Raw genomic sequence first — 19915 nt, 5'->3', positions numbered from 1 at the left:
TAACCTCCATATTTTTATGCCCAAACTATACAACCAGGTTTTTACAACACCCAACCCCAACCCAATTATCCACCACAATTTTTTTCATTACCACAAGGTCCCACGATGGTTGCACCGGGTGTGTATGAATATCCTACGATGCCCAAAACGCTTTTGACTCATTTGCTTATCGGAGTCCACCGACTCAATCTCCAAGAGATAATGTTGAACACATGCTTCCAATATACGATGATAACGAAGATGAAGATTTGTAGCCGAGACTCAAGACTTAGATAAAGACGAAAATGAAGATGTCGAAGAAGAGGAAGAACTTGAAGTCGAAGAAGAAGAAGAAGCCGAAGATGAACCGAAAGGAAAGGGGGTAAGGCGGATCCACAAAGATGGACTAAGAAACAAGAAGAGGCGTTAGCGATGGCGTATGTGCATTGTAGTGTAAACAAGAAAAAAGACAATCAACAATAATCGGAAGGTTTTTGGGAAAAGTTCTCACACATTACAATGCAACCGTTGGAGGACGTTCCCGGACCGTTCATCAAGTCCATCCAAAATGGAAAGCTATGCAAGGAAAGTTGAACTTATTTAACGGCTTTTGGCATCAAGCGGTATAATTTTTTACGTTTGCATATTTTTTATTTTTGACCTTTATATATTGTTATTTTTTACCTTAATATAATTTATATTTTTATTATAGGATCGTTTACGTCCTAGAGGGGGTGACGATGCTCATGTTATGAAACAAACGCTATATTGAGGCATGGGAGGTCGTTAGAAAACATGAGATTATCGTCCATCAACAATAGAAATCAAGTATCATAACATCATGTCATACAATGCACATGGCAACAAAACACATAGGGAAAACACACCTGAATCTCAATCGGACAATGAACAGGCTTACTAACCGAGAGGTAGAGTGCCTAGAACAAGAGACTGAAGTGCTTCGAAGGTGATGATGATGATTGCCGCGAACTCAAGGAGAGATGAGAGAATATTAGGGTTTGTGTGTTGTGTTATGAGGGGACTAACACACACCCTTAGTATATGCGTACAAGAGATGAGCCGGGCTCATCTGTTTGGGCCGTAGGCCGAGCTGTGATGCGAGCGGGCTTTGGGCCGAGAACAGTGTACACGAGATGAGGAGTATGCAGCCCAAAGGTGTTGTGCGATCATGATCATCTTAAACAAATAACACTTAACGTTTAATCAACTGTTTACACAATTACACATTCAATTAAAATTAACACACTAACTATTCAAATAGCATACACACAAGTTCCATCGACATACAAGTTACATCGAGACACAAAGAAAGGGCTCTTGAAATACGAGTTGTCATATCATCCCCAACTTGAAAGAAATTGCGTCCCAAAATTTGACAAACGGTGATAAGGAATAGAATGGTAGTTCAAGATGATTGTGGATTCCCCTCGGGTGCCACATCATCCCCAACTTGAAAGGGAATTTCATCCCGAAATTCACCAGTCACATCAGGATTTGGTTCAGCAGTGTTGAACAGTTGAGGATACTTGAGTTTCATCTGATCTTCGCGTTCCCACGTGAACTCCGGTCCACGTCTTGAGTTCCAACGAACTCTCACGATTGGGATTCGACTATGCTTACGAACCTTAACTTCCCGATCCATGATTTCAATAGGTTCCTCGACAAACTGCAACTTGTCATCGATTTTTAGCTCTTGAAATGGTACCATAAGTGTTTCATCGAATAAACACTTCTTTATTTGCGAGACATGGAAGACATCATGAACGTTGCCCAGCTCAGCAGGCAACTCAAGCTTGTAGGCCACTTTACCAATTCATTCCAGAATTTTGAATGGTCCGACGTAACGCGGATTAAGTTTGCCTCGCTTCCCAAAGCGCACCACACCCTTCCAGGGTGAGACCTTCAGCATGACACGATCGCCTACAGCGAACTCAAAAGGTTTCCTACGCTTATCAGCGTAGCTTTTCTGGCGGTCATGCGCTGCTGCCATACGATTTCTGATCTGGACAATCTTTTCAGAGGTTTCAAGTACAAGTTCTGGACCTGTGATCTGGCTGTCACCCACCTCAGCCCAACAGAGATGAGAATGGCATTTCCGTCCGTACAATGCTTCGAACGGCTGCCTGGATACTGGAATGGTAGCTATTGTTATAAGAGAACTCTATCAAAGGCAAGTGTTTCTCCAAACCTTTACCAAAATCGATCACACATGCTCGCAGCATGTCTTCAAGTGTCTGGATGGTTCGTTCGCTTTGACCATCCGTCTGAGGGTGATAAGCAGTACTCATGTCGAGTCGTGAGCCAAATGATTTATGCATCGATTGCCATAAATCGGATATGAAACGCGGATCATGGTCAGAGATAATAGAGGTTGGCACCCCGTGCCTAGAAACCACCTCTTTCAAATATATTCCAGCAAGTTGAGAGAACTTATCAGTTTCCTTGATTGCAAGGAAATGTGCTGACTTCGTGAGACGGTGAACGATTACCCAGATGGTATCATTTCCGTTTTGAGTTCTTGGCAAGCAAGTGACGAAGTCCATAGCAATTTGCTCCCATTTCCATATGGGTATTTCTGGTTGTTGAAGCAATCCAGACGGTTTCTGATATTCCACCTTGACTTTCGAACAAGTCAAACACTTGCTCATATATACCGCTATGTAGGCTTTCAACTTCGGCCACCAATATAAGACTTTTAGGTCCTGGTACATCTTATCAGACCCCGGGTGAACAGAATAACGGGACTTGTGTGCTTCATCCATCACAAGATCTCTAAGGTTTCCATACAACGGGACCCATATTCGCTCCATGAAGTAGCAGATACCGTCAGATCTTTCCACAAGTTTCTTCTCCAAGCCTCGCAGTTCTTCAGCTCTAAGGTTTTCGTCTTTCAAGGCTTCAGTTTGGGCAGAACGAATCTGATCAGGTAGATTAGAATGGGTGGTGAGCTGCAGAGCGCGGACACGCTTGGGTTTCGTTTCCTTTCGACTAAGGGCATCAGCCACCACGTTGGCTTTACCTGGATGATACTTGATGGCACAATCGTAGTCGTTTAAGAGTTCTACCCAGCGACGCTGACGCATATTCAATTTCTTCTGATCAAAGATGTGTTGAAGGCTCTTGTGGTCGGTATAAATGGTGCATTTAGTACGTACAAGTAATGCCTCCAGATTTTTAACGCAAAAACCACGGCCCCCAACTCCAAGTCGTGAGTCGTGTAATTCTTTTCACGAATCTTCAATTTTCGAGAAGCGTAGGCTATTACTTTCTCGCGTTGCATTAGGACGCAACCGAGACCCTGAATAGAGGCATCACAGTACACTGCCAAATCTTCGGTACCCTTAGGCAAAGACAAAATCGGTGCACTGCAAAGTTTTTGCTTTAAAAGCTGGAAAGCATCCTCCTGCTTTGCTCCCCAAGAATATACGACGCCTTTTTGTGTTAATGCAGTGAGGGGTTGAGCGATCTTTGAGAAGTCTGGGATAAATCTACGATAGTACCCAGTGAGACCAAGAAATTGTCGCACATCCGAAGGGTTCTTTGGTGCCGCCCAATTCCTAATAGCATCAATCTTAGCAGGATCCACGTGTATTCCTGCTTCATTAACAATGTGGCCAAGGAAGTGTGCCTCTCGAATCTAGAAGTCACACTTTGAGAATTTTGCATAGAGTTGCTCCTCCCCCAGAAGCTCCAGAATAAGACTCAAGTGCCGCTCATGGTCCTCCTTGCTCTTAGAATAAATCAGGATGTCATCGATAAACACGATGACAAAATCGTCGAGATACGGTTTGCACACACGGTTCATGAGGTCCATGAATATCGCAGGTGCGTTGGTTAACCCGAATGGCATGACCAGGAACTCGTAATAGCCATAGCGTGTTCGAAAGGCTGTTTTAGAAACATCCTCCTCTCAGACTCTCATCTGATGATAGCCCGACCTTAAGTCGATCTTCGAATAGAAACTTGACCCTTGCAACTGGTCAAATAGATCGTCGATGCGTGGCAAAGGATAACAGTTCTTAACCTTCACTTTGTTGAGTTCACGATAATCTATGCACATACGAAAGGACCCGTCTTTCTTCTTCACGAATAGAACCGGGTCTCCCCAAGGCGAGGAACTGGGTCGGATAAAGCCTCTATCCAACAGTTCTTGGAGCTGACTAGACAGTTCTTGCAACTCTCCTGGTGCAAGATGATAAGAAGCACGAGCAATCGGGGCTGGTCCTGGCGTAAGGTCAATCTGGAATTCCACTTGACGATGTGGGGGTAAACCTGGAAGTTCCTCGGGAAACACATCGGGAAACACACAGACAACAGGTAAATCTTCGATCCTCCTTTCCTCAGGTTGGATGTCGGTGATGAGTGCTAGAATAGCAGGATAGCCCTTTCGTAAACATTTCTGGGCTTTGATAGCCGAAATGATGCTAACCAGTGCACCGCTTCGATGACCTTGGACAGACAGAGATTCTCCACTAGGAAGGGGTATACGTACGATCTTCTCTTTACAAAGTATGTTAGCATGGTGCTTGGACAACCAGTCCATACCAACCACTACGTCAAAACTACCCAGAGTAATAGGAAGAAGGTCAGTGTCAAACACTTGACCCACAAGATCGAGTTTTCATCCCATAAGAACGTGTGAGGCTTCAATTGACTTGCCATCAGCCAGTTCTACTACATGCTTGGTTTCTAGTTGTGATGGGGTTAACCCTAATCGTGTACTAAACTCCAAAGACACATAACTCCAATCGGCACCGGAATCAAATAACACAGAAGCAAAGAGATTGTTCACAGAAAACGTACCAGTCACGACATTGCCATCGTTCCTAGCATCACCAGCACCAATCGTAAACACCCTTCCGCAAGCACCATTGCCCCCATTGTTGCCGTTATGGTTGTTCCCAGCATTGTTATTGTTGTTCTGACGGTTGTTATCATTGACGTTCTGATTCAACTGAGGACAATCCCGCTTAATGTGACCTTCATCCCCACACTTGAAACATCCTTTCCTATTGCCTTGGTTCTGATGGGGCTACTGCCTTTGCTGATGTTGCAGCTGTTGTTGCTGCTGCTGATTCTGTTGTTGTTGTTACTTTGGAAACGGAGCCCTGCAGTCTTTTGCCATATGCCCCACCTTATCGCACCTATGGCAGGCTCGGACACATGGTCCACGATGATGGTAGTTACATTTGTTGCACTTTGGCTGCCTTCCCATGTAGGAGCCTTGGTTCGGATTGCTGCTCTAACCTTGGTTAACAGAGGACGACTGACTGAAACTACGACTCTTACTGTTGTCGGGCTTTTTCTACGATTGGCTTTCGCTGGTCGCTTTGTCAGCATCGTTCCATTTACGCTTGCTATCACTAGCAGGTGCGGTAGCTGTAGCAGCTGGGGTAGTAGCTGAAACACGGGGTGGTAACGAACCACGTTCGACCTCCTGATCAGTAATCTTGTGTGCTAAGCAAATGATTCGAGGCAGGTTGTCAAGGTTTGCAGCAGTAACCAAACCCTTGACTTGCGGTGCTAGGCCGTTGATGTACAGTTCAATCCTCCGGTGTGGTGGTCGTGATAAGTTAGGACACATGTTTGCCAGTTTGTGAGATCGTTTCGTATAAGCATTGATCTCGGACCCCACCATTTTCAAATTGTAGTACTCGTTCTCCAGTTTCTGAATTTCGTCACGAGGGCAGTACTCCTCTCGCATTAACTCCTTGAAATCATCCCATGTAGTTGCATTAGCCATTTCGATGCCCAACATCTGCACCTGAGCATTCCACCAAGTTAAGGCACCATCCTCCAGTGTGCCCGTAGCATACTTCACTCGGTCCCCCACGGGACAGTTACACATAGCGAAAAGAGACTCGGCCTTCTCAAACCAATGAAGTAACCCCACTGCTCCTTCGGTTCCACTAAAAGTCTGTGGCTTACAATCCATGAATGTCTTAAAAGTGCAAGCAGGTGGGTTATTCTGGTTCTGATTCACAGGTTGACCTAAAGACAAGAGGAAATACAACACACGGGTGAGAATCGAGTACACGACACAGGAGTAGAGAGCGTTTGGTACACATCGTACTAGCTTGCTGAGCTGCCAGGGCTTCAGCCACGCGAGTGTTGATCAAGTCAGTTAGTTCCGCCTGGGACATGACAATGTTGTCACGTCCGCCGCCGCGGCCACCACCACGTCCACCGTTACGTCCACCACGTCCACTCATGATTCTATATAAGAAAAGGGAAAAGGTTAAGAGTCGGGATGGAGTAGGAGTCAAACATTGCTATGACTTCTACGGATTACTGAGTCCTACCATTACGTCAGATAATGGAACAGAACCCCTTTCACACTCGTTAAGCCTCGCTGGGACTAACATGCACCCCACATTATTATTATGTGTGCCCCCATAATGATAATGTGATTTGCATGTTCATCTCAGCTCCTCTTAACTTGTGCCAACAGGTTCCTCGGATTCGAGTGGCAAGACAAAAGACATCACAGGACGCGAATCACAAAAGTCTAGGGAAAATGTCACACTAATCAATAACTAACACAGTCAACAACACAGGAATTCATGCTATGGTGCTAAGTTTGCAATCACATGACATGCCATACGTGTGGGTATACTAGTTATGCAATCCAATAAGTAACAAGAGACGAACCTTGCCATCTGGAGCTGAGTGTCATAGTCGATTTCAGAACTGTTCGGTTATAATCTGGTTTTATAAAAACGTTTTAAAACCTAGTTCACTATAACCAGTGGCTCTGATACCAAACTGTCACACCCCCAAAATACCACATGCGGGAACCACGCAGGAAGTGTGACGTACCAGGATCCAGCCACTAATCAAATTGAACTATAAGAAGATATTAAATAAAAGTTTCCATTTATTACTTAAGGTATTTCCAAAACATAACATAAACCAATACGTTCAGCGGAAGCATAAAGTAAATAGTTGATCAATTGTTAAGACCAATGTACGAAACCAATAAACATATCATGTGTAACTAAGAGACTTGACCCATGACCACTCCAGCTCTTCCAGATAGCAAGTCCTAAGTCCATGTACCTAACGTCCTGCAAGCATGCAGACAAGTGTATCAGCATAACGCTGGCGAGTTTCAAGTTTGTTAAAACGTTTAGTTACCCAGTATAAGATTAAAGCATTTCAAAATACAATGTTGTTAATAACTCGATTACCGTAAGATGGCTCCAGATAATTTGCCCTTCCCCAATGCTCTATCAAACGTTGGTCGAGTGATTAAGGTAATTAGTTCACGCCCGTCCTCCCCGGTATGGTGTGAGGGTGCCAAACCTAATAGCGCTATCAACTAATAACCCCGTTACCTCCCCGGAAACTAATTTGGTAGTAGATGGGACTTGGGTGATAGAAAGTGAGTGTATTAATCAACATCCAGTTTAACATTCCAGTTAAACCCAATAACCCAATATTCCTCCCCAGAATATTTACCAGATGTCCCTCCTCGGGACGCATGCTTGAAAAAGAGCAGTGAACTCACCTTAGATTTGCTCGGTAAGATAAATTACACGTTCAAGTTAATCAATCAAGCCCTATAACGTTTACACATACTCAATCAGTTTGTATGCAAACTACCTATCCATGCACATAGTCTAGCATTTATACCAAGTACACATGTTTCACCTTCCATACGCATATAAACAAACAGATAGCATATAATCCAACCCAACACCCTGCGGCCCATTTGATATAACAGGGCCCACGCGACATGAGGCCCAAAGAACTTGTGCGATCAGCTTGGTCTTGTGCGATCAGACCCTGATTCGCGGCCTAAGACCATTCAGGCCCAACGCACTTGTGCGATACAGGACCCCTTGTGCGATCCATGAACTCTTGTGCGATTGCGTTTGGGCCGTGCATTTGGTGTGCGGCCCAAACAACCCGTGAAGCCCAACTGCTTATGCGATTGGAGCGGTATTGTGCGATCACGCACTCTTGTGCGATCCTAGTCCGGTTGTGCGATCCAACTCGTGTGGTCGGATCACTCAACTATTTTCCTTAATTTTAGCAAACATAATTTCCCACTCATCCCACCCCAATCATGGATTAAAACCGTTACACATCCCTATCATTATACAAACCCTAATCACACCTTCAATGATTAACAACAAATATTTACACAGTCAATATCATCATCATCGCACAATAACAACATCAATTTGCACACCCAGACATTAACAGATTACTTCCAATTCGTTACAATCGAACCTCAATTATTGTGAAACCCTAGTTCATGATCATAAGGAATGTAATTCATATCAACCCTCTAATTCCGTAACCATCAATCGTTTGATCCACACCAATCATTAACATGTTACTTATCACTGTCTAGATTTAGGTATGATCATCCATCAACATCAGAAATCAAGTATCATAACATCATGTCATACAATTCACATGGCAACAAAACACATAGGGAAAACACACTTGAATCTCAATCATACAATGAACAAGTTTACTAACCGAGAGGTAGAGTGCCTAGAACAAGAGACTGAAGTGCTTCGAAGGTGATGATGATGACTGCCGCGAACTCAGGAGAGAGGAGAGAATATTAAGGTTTGTGTGTTGTGTTATGAGGGAATTATGAGGGGACTAACATACACCCTTAGTGTATGCGTACAAGAGATGAGCCGGGCTCATCTGTTTGGGACGTAGGCCAAGCTGCGATGCGAGCGGGCTTTGGGCCGAGAACAGTGTACACGAGATGAGGAGTATGCAGCCCAAAGGTGTTGTGCGATCATGATCATCTTAAACAAATAACACTTAACATTTAATCAACCGTTTACACAATTAAACATTCAATTAAAATTAACACACCAACTATTCAAATAGCATACACACAAGTTACATCGACATACAAGTTACATCGAGACACAAAGAAAGGGCTCTTGAAATACGAGTTGTCACATAAATACCCATAAGGTATCGGGTACACTCGAGGGTTTCGTGTAACCCATTAATTTAAAAGATATATATCCGTTGGGTATAGCCAACCCAAAACTCATCGGGTATCTATTAGATAATTACCATTCCGTTACCTTTAGTATCATCGTTATAAAGTATATCAAATAGCAACAATGCATATGGTATAAAACACCTGTATGTATAAAAAATGGATGTATCATATATATACATATGTAAAAATATAAAAGAAATTATATCGGGTATACAATCGGGCAACACCTTATCGGGTAAACGGGTATATCACGAAATCCCAAACCGGTCCCAAACCCATGAAAAAAAAAACTAGTCCCAAACCCAATTAACCGACCCTAAACCCGTTTAGCCGACCCCAGACCCGTCCCAAATGTGTCGGGTTTTGGGTTTACCCATAAAGATCAAGTTCGATTTTCATCCCTACCACATATAACTCAATGTCAAAGGCTAGAAATCTAATGAGCATGTTTTAGAAATGCCTCGAGCGACTCACGAGCTACACGAGATGGGCTCACTAAAAACTCAAATGGAGCTTAAATGAGAACAAGCTTTATTAAGGCCCATTTGATAAACGAGCTTGAGGTCATGGTTTAAGCTCGATCCCAAGGTACGCGTATGAAGCTCAAGCCATGCTTCGCGTATCAAGCTCAAGCCAGTTTGCAAGAGTGAAAAAGCTTTTTATATGTAACTTTTATATGATATTTTAAATATATATTTATATGTGAATAGTTATTATATATAAAACTATGATAAAAAATAATTCAGTATGTTAATAAACTAGTTGACAAACCAACTCAAGTTTTGAAATATACCCATAACCAAAAAAAATAATAAACTAGTCGACAAACCAGCTCAAGTTTTGAAAAACTACCCATAAGCCAAGCTCAATCTTTGTAAATAAAATTTCAAACGAGACCTCAAGCTCCTCTAAATTAAATGAGACAAGCTCTTTTTTAATTAAACTAGCTCAAACTCGCCTCATTAACACCTCTAGAAGCCACCACCAGGATGTTTAGGTTTTTTAACTTTGGTATTTACACATATCACATGTTTAACACAATGTCTCATAAAAATCTAGCAACCCATTCAAAGCAATGTTTAATTACAACACATGGTTTACCGAAACAAAACTACTTAATTTTTTAAAACAAATAAAGGCATTTTCATTCCAATCATCAGGCCACATTACATAAGGATAGCAGGTAGACGAGCAACAAACTGCGCAATAAAAAACCCTAATCTACTAAAAAGTTACTAGTAAATTATATGTTCCACACTTTCAGCATCCTGATAATGTGTTAGCTACAACAATTACCAATGGCCTGGTTTAGAAGTTGGATTTTTTTTTTCATTTTTGTCGATCCTTACCGGTCCGTTCCGGTTTTAGGCACATGAACAACCCTCCACACATCCTTGTTAAAAAAATAAGTGGCCTAATAGGGTTTTTTTTTTTAGAACGAAGACACTTCACAAATTGGAGAGTCTCGTTGTCCCCTCCGGCCAGACTATATTGTCTTAACCAGGCTTACACTAGGCTCACACTAGCTTCAGAGTTTGGCTTGAGCGTTTTCTCGGAAAACCATACCGCCAACTGTCACTTAATAGACATTGTGCCACTACAAAAGCTGAACACTCTCTGACGTAACACATTAGGCCACAAGTGATGGATTAAGTGGCTTAATAGTTTTTTTTTTAAGGTGTGAATTATTCGCGAATGTCGGGAGGTCTAGCATACGTTGTCTTAACCGGGTCCGCGCTAGAGAGCCCCTCGCACAATAGATCCCCAATTTAAACCCCTCAATGAGAAACCCCTATCACCCAGACTCGAACTTGAGATCAAGAGGAAAAACTCATTCAAACCAACCATAGGTGGAATTTAAATACACGTGGCCACCACTAGAGCACTAGTGCTGGTTAAGTGGCTTAATAGTTAATACAAGTTTTGGTGATTCTCATAAAAACATTCTAGCTAATTTCACAAAGTAGTTAAAACCTAAGGGCATATTTTGACTACTCATCAAACCACAAGCCCAAAAATGAAAACTCTAAAACAATACTTTCTTTTTATTTCTCTCTCTACTCGATTAACTCCATTTTCGGCTATCACTACCAGACGTTAACGGAACGCCGGAGACTCACCTAACGGCGACGGTAACGGCGGCAGAAAAGCAAATTAGTGACCGGAGGTTTTTCAATTCGAGGTATCAGTTTTCACTTCTTCTGACACTCAACACTTTGATTTGTATAGTTTTGTTTAGGTTTTTGTTATGTTAAATCTAAAAAAATAAGAGCTTAGATCTTTCAGTTTAGGCGATAAGACCGGTACCGGACCGAACTGGTGCTGTCCTGCATAGTACGGATAAAGAAATTTAGCTAAAACCAAAACTGAATACCTTACCATTTAAGTACGGTGAGTACTACCGTTAAAAGTATGGAACCTTTACGGTACCGTATAGTACGGTTACATAAATTTAGCTATGACCAAAACTGAATATTGTACGTCCTTACCGTATATGTTCAGTTGGTACTAGTATGGTATCGTACCGCATAGTATAGTTACATAATTTAGTTGAAACTAGGGTTGTAAATGAACAGAATATCTCGTTTGTTCAGTTATGTTTGTGAACGTTCGGTAATGTGTTGGTGAAGATTCGTTCATGTTCGTTTGTTTGTGTTATTTATTAAAGATTTTTTAGCATTTATTTTAGGAAAAATTACAAGTTTTGTCCTTTATCTTTATACCACTTTTCAAGCAGTGTCCTTTTTAACGAATGTTGACAGACTGTGTCCTTTACTAGGTATTTTGTTGCAAGTTTAGTCCTTTACACCCAACCCAGTTAAAAAACCCTGTTAATTGTTGGGTGTAAAGGACTAAACTTGCAACAAAATACCTAGGTAAAGGACGCAACAAAATACCTAGTAAAGGACACCGCCTGTCAACAATTAACAGGGTTTTTTAACTGGGTTGGGTGTAAAGGACTAAACTTGCAACAAAATACCTAGTAAAGGACACCGTCTGTCAACATTCGTTAAAAAGGACACCGCCTGAAAAGTAGTATAAAGATAAAGGACAAAACTTGTAATTTTTCCTTTATTTTATCTAAGCTTTTTATATTCTTTAATTCTTATTTATCTCATTACCCAAACAAATAAAATAGGAAACCCGATCTTCACCTTGTTTTTGCACCACTCCATTTTCCTTCTCATTATTCACATATAAATATACTATTGACCTTCATTCAACGATTAGGGCTTCAAGGTCTAGCACAGCTCCATATCACCATCCACCTCTAGCCACCGTCGTCTTTGCCGATTTTACCTATGTTCGTGAACCGTTCGTGAACACGTTCCTTTCCTTAATGAACGAACACGAATAGAAAATCTTGTTCGGTAAGTGTTCATGAACCGTTCGTGAACACATTATATCCTTAACGAACATTGTTCGTGTTCGTTCGGTTCGTTTACAGCCCTAGTTGAAACCAAAACTGAACACCGTACCGTCTATGTTCGGTCGGTATTGGTATGGTACTGTTAAAAGTATAGAACCTTTACCGTACGGTATAGTACGGTTACCTTGGTTTTAAAAAGCGAGAGGCGCACAAAAGCGACGAGGTCTAAAATTGAGGCACGAAGCACAAAGCGCAAAAGGGATGGGCTTTTCGTACCCGAGGCGGAAGATGTTTATATAATTTTTTTATATATCCCATACATATCCCATAGGTTTTTAGCTTCCTTTAACCAAAATATAGCAATAAGTAAGGCTTTTATACCATTTTACTTATATGTACAAGTCAAAAAACCCAAGGTACAACTTTTTTCTGCAGTAAAACCACAGGGACCATCCTTGGAAAAGTTGGGGACTAAATGTGTTACAAAGTGCAAACCACAGGGACCATCCGTGTACTTTTGAAAAGCTAGGGACCAAATCCAAAATTTTGGTAAACCACAGGGACCATTCGTGGACTTTACTCTAATTAGTATTACACTGCAGACAACTTTTGACCCGTTTGAACCGTTCAACCCATTTTAGTAATGTTTTTTTGTTTTACTTGTTTAACTTAAGGAGGCAATGCAAGTGGAGAGTGCTACTAGAAAACCGAGAATTCTGCTTGCCGCAAGTGGAAGTGTGGCTGCGATAAAGTTCGGGATCCTGTGCGGCTGTTTTTCAGATTGGGCGGATGTAAAAGTTGTTGCAACGCAGGCGGCTTTACATTTTATTGATAGAACAACACTCCCAAAAGATGTGGTTCTATATACAGATGAGCATGAATGGTCAACTTGGTCAAAGATCGGAGATACGGTGCTTCACATTGAGCTTCGTCAATGGGCTGATATTATGGTAATCGCACCATTGTCGGCAAATACACTCGGCAAGGTAATATGTGTTGCAACTTTTTTACCCTTTTTGTCCATTTTGTCTTTTTTTTTTATAAATAGTTAATGTAATATGATAAAGAAACAGCATGTTATAGTTTATAACAATAATAATGTAATGAGTAAAATGCCATTTTCGTCCTTGAGGTTTGGCCAGTTTTGCAACTTTCGTCTAAAGGTATGTTTTTCCGCATCTGTATCCAAAAGGTTTGAAATCTTGCCATTTTCATCCAGCTCGTTAACTATATCCATTTTAATACCATTAATTCGTGGGTAATTTTGTCTTTTTTGTTAACTTAAAGGGCAATTCGATCTTTTTCACTTTATGTAAAAAGACCGAATACCCCTGAACAAGACTGAATTGCCCTTTAAGTTGACAAAAAAGACGGAAATACCCCTGACTTAACAGAGAAAAATGGATGGAGTTAACAGCTAGATGAAAATGGCAAAATTTTAAACCTTTTGGATCCAGGTGCGGAAAAAAAACTTTTGGACGAAAGTCGCAAAACTGGCCAAACCTGATGGACGAAAGTGACATTTTACTCTAATGTAATTTATAGAAGTTTTTATGCATATTGGCACATTTAACATGACCTAAACCAGCCCATTTGATATGGTGAACCAGATAGCAGGTGGACTATGTGACAACTTGCTGACAAGCATAATTCGAGCGTGGGATTATGAAAAACCGATATTCGTAGCGCCAGCTATGAACACGTATATGTGGACGAATCCTTTCACTGAACGGCATCTTATGACGGTTGATGAACTTGGAATTATTCTTATACCCCCAGTGTCGAAAAGGCTTGCTTGTGGAGACTACGGAACCGGTGCAATGGCCGAGCCTTCACTCATCTTCAATACTGTAAGACTCTTCATGGAATCCCGACAAAATGCAAGTGGTGGTAGAACACAATGAGTTTCGTTTCGGTTTTAGTGTGATGAAATAGCTTTAATGACTTTATTATGAACATCGTTTTTAAGGATCTAGATTATGTTTCTTGAAGCATTTGAAAAATATGGATGTCCAAAGTATCATAGAGTAAGCCTTACAAAAAAGGCGGGTCGGATAATGGGTTGAAATAGGTTGTTTTAGAAAAGAAGTATCAAAATGGATTCACCGGCTATATTTGTATCGATAGCAACTAGTGCTAACGGCGGAGGCTGGTTGATGATAGGGGTTTTCATAAACAGACTCAACCGCCTAACCCGAAGCAAATTGGCCCATTTAGATGGTTTGAGATCCAAACATCTGGTCTACGGCTCGGTTTGGTTTTCAACTTGATATCATTGTGAAAACCAAACCGGCCATTTAACCCTTATTTGCTGTGTATTTTTTTCAGTGTTTGGAAAATGTGGTTATGCATGTGTTATAAATTATAATCATGAATATTAGACCAACCCACCCAGCTCGGCCGGTTCATTTTGGATCTACTTCATGGCCTACTGAAAGGAAGCCTAGTAGAGTAAAAATATGTAGATTCTAAAAGAAAAGTGATCACTGATCAGGCATCAGGGCTAAGCGTGTTCATTGTTCAATAATCGAATCGGATTCTGATGAAACACTGGTTAACACTAGGCTAACCATCGTGAATATGGGTTCAATCTCTTCCTCCACTCGCCGACTTCTGGACTCCTGCAAACAGAACACCGGTGACTCGCCACAAGGAGGGGAATAGGGGGGTTCTCCTTGTGACCACCCTCCGGCGTGAGAATAAGTATTGTTCTGAAGAGAATAGTGTGTGTTGTAGGTGAGATAGAGAGAGAGAGAGAGAGCAGAATGTTAAACCTGAAGGAGGAGTCTCCTATTTATAGCAGAAGGATGAAGGGGGGAAGGAAGGCCTTGCCAGCTGCAGCTGCTGTTGGATGCCAGCTGTCCGACCAAGAGGAATATCCTCTTGGTCTCCTCTGTCGTACTCAGAGTAGTAGATGACGTGGCGCACCTCTATTCGTCCAGATAGGAGAATTCTAGCAGGGGTTGTCAGCCTGCCCTAGGATTATCTTACAGGTCCAGCTGGCGTCCGTCAACTGATGACACGTGTTGTCATTTTTGTCTGGGGAGCATCTTTGGTGTCACCTGCGGTTTCTTCCAGAAGCTTCTGGATATGTTCTGCTGATGTAGGCGCCATGCTAGATAAAAGTGGTGTGGTCCCTGCCATGTATGCATGGACTTGGGACCATACCTCTTCAGATTCGAAAAATTCAAAATTCGACTCAATTCAAATTCGATTACCAAGGCTCAAATTCGGTTTCCAAAAGTTCAAATTAGATTCAAATTTGAGTTCACTATTCGATTTCGAAGCGAAACGAATTCATGATTTTCAATTCGATTTGGTTCGAGAGTCAAATTCAAAGTATACATATATATTTTTATACTTCTATAAACATGATATATACACATGATAAAAAAAAAAAAAAAAAAAAAAAAAAAAAAAAAACCTTTAAATTTTTTGCTGAACGCTCCCTACCACTTTTACCATCCTGTATGTTACATATTTAAATCCCAAACCTCTAAAAGTCCATAGTCCCTACCACTTCTATCATTCCCGTATTTTAAATATTTACAACACATTTATAAATTGCAAACCCTTAGGCCAGAGGGTGTGGGGGCGCCACCCAGACCATGTCATCGTCTATAGCGCCCCTAGGTGCCATACCTCCACACCGAGCAATTCAAGAGGGGGCACTATAGGTGAGGCTCCATCATGGTAACGAGGAAGAAGGGCTTTATCAGGTGGAGCCCACATCATTTCAGCCAATATTTTTTTTTAAAAATTTTGTTTAATAGGGGGCTCCATCCCACACCATGCAAGTTAAAGGGGGACGTGATAAAGCACTCTAGCTGACGTGGATCCTAGGTGGCGCTGACGTGTCTTGGCGCTATACCTCCACACCCTCCAGCCGCCACATCGCAAAGAGAGATAAGGCCGAAATTGACCTTCGTTCTTGATGGTTATATCAGATCAAGGCAAAGAACTGAAGGAATCCGTTTGTGGTTAGCTAGTTCCTCAAGAATATTCAGAACATGGAATCCGTTTGTTGTTTTGAATGTTAGATTATTCGTACTTTATTTGAAATATGTTCTGTTTAAGCCAATGACCATTGTATATTTTGGTTAAACTCAAGAGTCAATAAATTCTTACTATTTTTTGCAAAAATTATAACACACGTCTTGAATTTGACCACCATTCACTTCGTATGTACCACAATCCTTTCTTCAAATTCCAACGACACTTTCTTCAAATTCCAAATAATTTCCAATACCACGGGCGGACCTAGGTTAAGTCGTGTGTGGACGGACGCACCCCTTGAAAGAAAAAAGAAGTTAGTGTAACTTTTAAACAAAAATCCCGATTGCACCCGTTAGAAAATTTGAAATCACACCCCTTGAACTTGACTCTAATGAAGAATATGTGAAGCCAAAGAAAAAAAAGGTAAAAAAAAAAATGTTAACATGAAGTTGCAGGTGGAGCTGTGAAAGAGATAAACATCAAAATGAAGAAGATGAAGTTTTTTAAATCTATAACTGTCATCTTTAATTAATATATAATATTTTATTTCCTTTTCCAAAGCTAGTACATTGTTGATTGGTGTAGAGACGTATAGGCAAAAAGCATCTTACTTGTTTAATTTTCAAATAAATAAATATGGTAAACTCATGAGCTAGATTTTAGCTTCTTTGACTACTTCTTTATCCATGTATCTATTTTTATTAGTCTATTTGATTTGTTTTGTTTTATGTACATATATCAATTAGGTTACCACCACACCCTCACTTCTTCTTCTACCTCCTTTTCTCTCTGCCTCCAATTTGCCCTAAATCTAACCCCTACACAACACATCATCGCACCTCTATCATCGCTCCTCCACCTCCACCGTCACACCATGTCCACCGTCACATAGCCATCACCGTAGCACAAGTGCACAACCTCCACCGGCGCACCACCTATGGCTTATTGAAGAAAGCTCACGATCTCCGTACGATTTCTCACTCCACTTTTCTAATTTTGCCCTAATTTGTTCGTAATATCTGTTAGTATTAATTCGATTATGTTTGTAATGTTCATCTTATGATATTTTGAAGAATTTTATTCCTGATTGAAAGTGTTCAGGTTCTTATTGATTTCAGTGTTGTGTATATATAATTGTTTGGTGATTTGGGTGTGACGTTGAGCAGTGGTGGAGATGGAGATAGATGATGGCGGTGGTGGTGGAGATTGATGGTGGTGGAGCTGGTGGAGGTGGTGATGGATGGTGGTTGTTATGGCATGAGAGAGACAGAGAGAGGAGGTAGAAGAAGAAGTGGGGGGTTTGGTGAGAACCACAAAAGATTATTGTTTTAATAAAAGCTTTAAATAAAAATAAAAAAATGACCATATTGCCCCTGAGAAAAAGGACAAAATACCAGGATTTAATTTGAGAAATATGACCTGATTTATTTTTGGACCAAAATGACAATAAAAGTAAAACCACAGGACCCAGATGCAAAAGGTTTCATATTTGGACTAAAGTAGCAAAGTGACCAAACTTCAGGGACCAAAATGGCAGTTTACTAACATATAAAAGATAAGATTTAATGGTTGCCACGCTCAAAAAGGTCGCCTAGGCGAGTGCTTTTGATAACAGTGATTCCAACTCAATCTCTCTCTCTCTCTCTCTCTCAACTTTATAAATTTCTTCGTCTTTTTTTATAAATTTAGCCATGGATCCGTACAATCGAAACAACCCAAACCCGAACCCAAACCCAAACGTTTTCTCGGTACCTGGCTACTATCCAACAATGGATTCGAGTTGGTCGGCAAAGCCCTAACGCTTTCACTCAAATGAACGTTTTCACTCAAATGAACGTTTTCAATCAAATGAACCAAATGCAATCCATGCAACAAATGTTAATGCGAAATCCGTTCAACTCGCATTTTCATTCTCAACCACAACCTTCACCGCCACCGGTAGAATCGTCTCAACCCGTAGAAGATGAAGTTGAAGAATATGTGCCGGAGACGCAACCCCAAACCTCCAAACAAAAAAAAGGAAGCACGTGGCGCATCTAGCCGGTGATCAACCTTCGAGAGCGAAGGCAAAGATCGAGGAGGAGGCGTTAGCTAAGGCGTGGATTAGCACGTCAAAATGCCCAATGGATGGTATGTAAAAATATATACATTTTCTACTTTTTTTAATATATAAACTTTAAACTTTCTAATATATAAATATGAGTTAATTACACAGATGAGTCATGTGGTTTATACCTAGTTTCACATTTGGGTACTATTTTTTTAACACGTTAAGATTACGTGGTTTAAGTTTTGTAACACATTAAGGGTCTAAGCCTAACGGCTGTTAAAAACAAACGGAACACACCCTCACGTGCAAATCACGTGAAGGCATTTGTGTCTTTTCGTCCAAAGCCTCTAATTTAAAACCCCTGGACCCTTCTTTATTCTTGTTCAAATTAAACACCTTGTACAGACGTTTATATCATCTGCTCCTGTTCAATCCAAGATGGTGTTGTGTGCTTGTGGGATTTCGGCTACAATACGAACCTCATGAACAGAGAATAATCCCGGGCATAGATTTTATAGTTGTCCCCAGCCGGTATGTTCCGTTTGTTTTTAACAGCCGGACGAAAAAGACATAAATGTCCTCACGTGAGGGTGTGTTCCCTTTGTTTTTAACAGTCGTTAGGCTTAGACCCTTAATGTGTTACAAAACTTAAACCACGTAACCTTAACATGTTAAAAAAAAGTTGGTACCCAAATGCGAAACTAGGTATAAACCACAAGACTCATATGTTTAATTAACTCTATAAATTTTGTTACATTTTAAAAATATAGGAAACAACCAAATCGGCGATGGTTTCTGGAAAGAAACACCAGCAAAATTCCTTGCGATTTGGAACAAGGTCCGTCTCGCGATCTCTTCGAAGTGGCGAAAGATGCATCCGGTCGTGAACCGATTTTGCGGGTATTATAATAATTTATATGTTAATCGTCCAAGTGGGTGGAGTGACAAAAGTGTTTTTAAAGAGGTGATGCGTAGATACGAAGATGAGCATCGGCAGATTTTCCCACACGTCCGGGCATGGGAGATTATGCGAACAAATAAGAAGTGGGTGCCGGTTCCAAACGAAGTTTCAAGCACTAAACAGACGAAAACCTGACTGGAAGTTATTGTGCGAGGGGCTTGGACGCATGATGTCTTAGAATTTTTTTATTTTTAGCAATCTAGTATTTTTTTTTTTTTTTAGTTATGTACTTTTTTTAAGTTATGTAATTTTTTTTAATATTAATGATTTTATTTTATAAGTTACTTAATATTTAAATATATGTTGAATTTAAAAAAAAAAATGGGAGGAGGCTCATCCTCCACCCCCTTGGTCCATCCCTGGAGGGGCATCCTCCTTGGATGTTGACGTGGAGGGACATCCTCCGAGGATTACCATCCCCCACACCCCCATAGTCTTAAAACCTTGCTAAGATGGGTAGAGGTGGCTAAGATGGGTGGAGGTGGCTATTGGCAGTTGAATATGGTTTCACAAGCTACCATCAATGGTGCCCATGTTAACGAGGCCAGCCTA

The 19915-nt window shown here is 41.0% G+C and overlaps 1 protein-coding gene and 1 long non-coding RNA gene across 3 annotated transcripts; both read left to right on the top strand.

Moving 5' to 3' along the window:
- The first annotated feature begins 11021 nt into the window (after positions 1 to 11021).
- LOC110911714 (phosphopantothenoylcysteine decarboxylase) lies at positions 11022 to 14445 on the top strand. Of its 2 annotated transcripts, none has more exons than XM_035979525.1 (3): positions 11022 to 11168; positions 13031 to 13342; positions 13967 to 14445. In XM_035979525.1, the coding sequence occupies exons 2-3, from the start codon at positions 13037 to 13039 to the stop codon at positions 14258 to 14260; spliced, it is 600 nt and encodes a 199-aa protein (XP_035835418.1). In that variant the 5' UTR covers positions 11022 to 11168; positions 13031 to 13036; the 3' UTR covers positions 14261 to 14445. The 2 variants fall into 2 exon arrangements, with proteins under 2 accessions (XP_035835418.1, XP_022012037.1); XM_022156345.2 differs by having other exon boundaries at positions 11038 to 11168; positions 13034 to 13342.
- A 2560-nt stretch (positions 14446 to 17005) lies between these two features.
- LOC118483864 lies at positions 17006 to 19560 on the top strand. The gene is made up of 3 exons (XR_004871948.1): positions 17006 to 17319; positions 17519 to 18482; positions 19173 to 19560. It is a non-coding gene; the product is annotated as an uncharacterized LOC118483864 (long non-coding RNA).
- The last annotated feature ends 355 nt before the right edge of the window (positions 19561 to 19915 follow it).

Source organism: Helianthus annuus, chromosome 2 (assembly GCF_002127325.2).
Source record: "Helianthus annuus cultivar XRQ/B chromosome 2, HanXRQr2.0-SUNRISE, whole genome shotgun sequence".
Lineage (NCBI taxonomy): Eukaryota > Viridiplantae > Streptophyta > Magnoliopsida > Asterales > Asteraceae > Helianthus > Helianthus annuus.
This window is presented reverse-complemented; position numbering and strand designations above follow the sequence as displayed.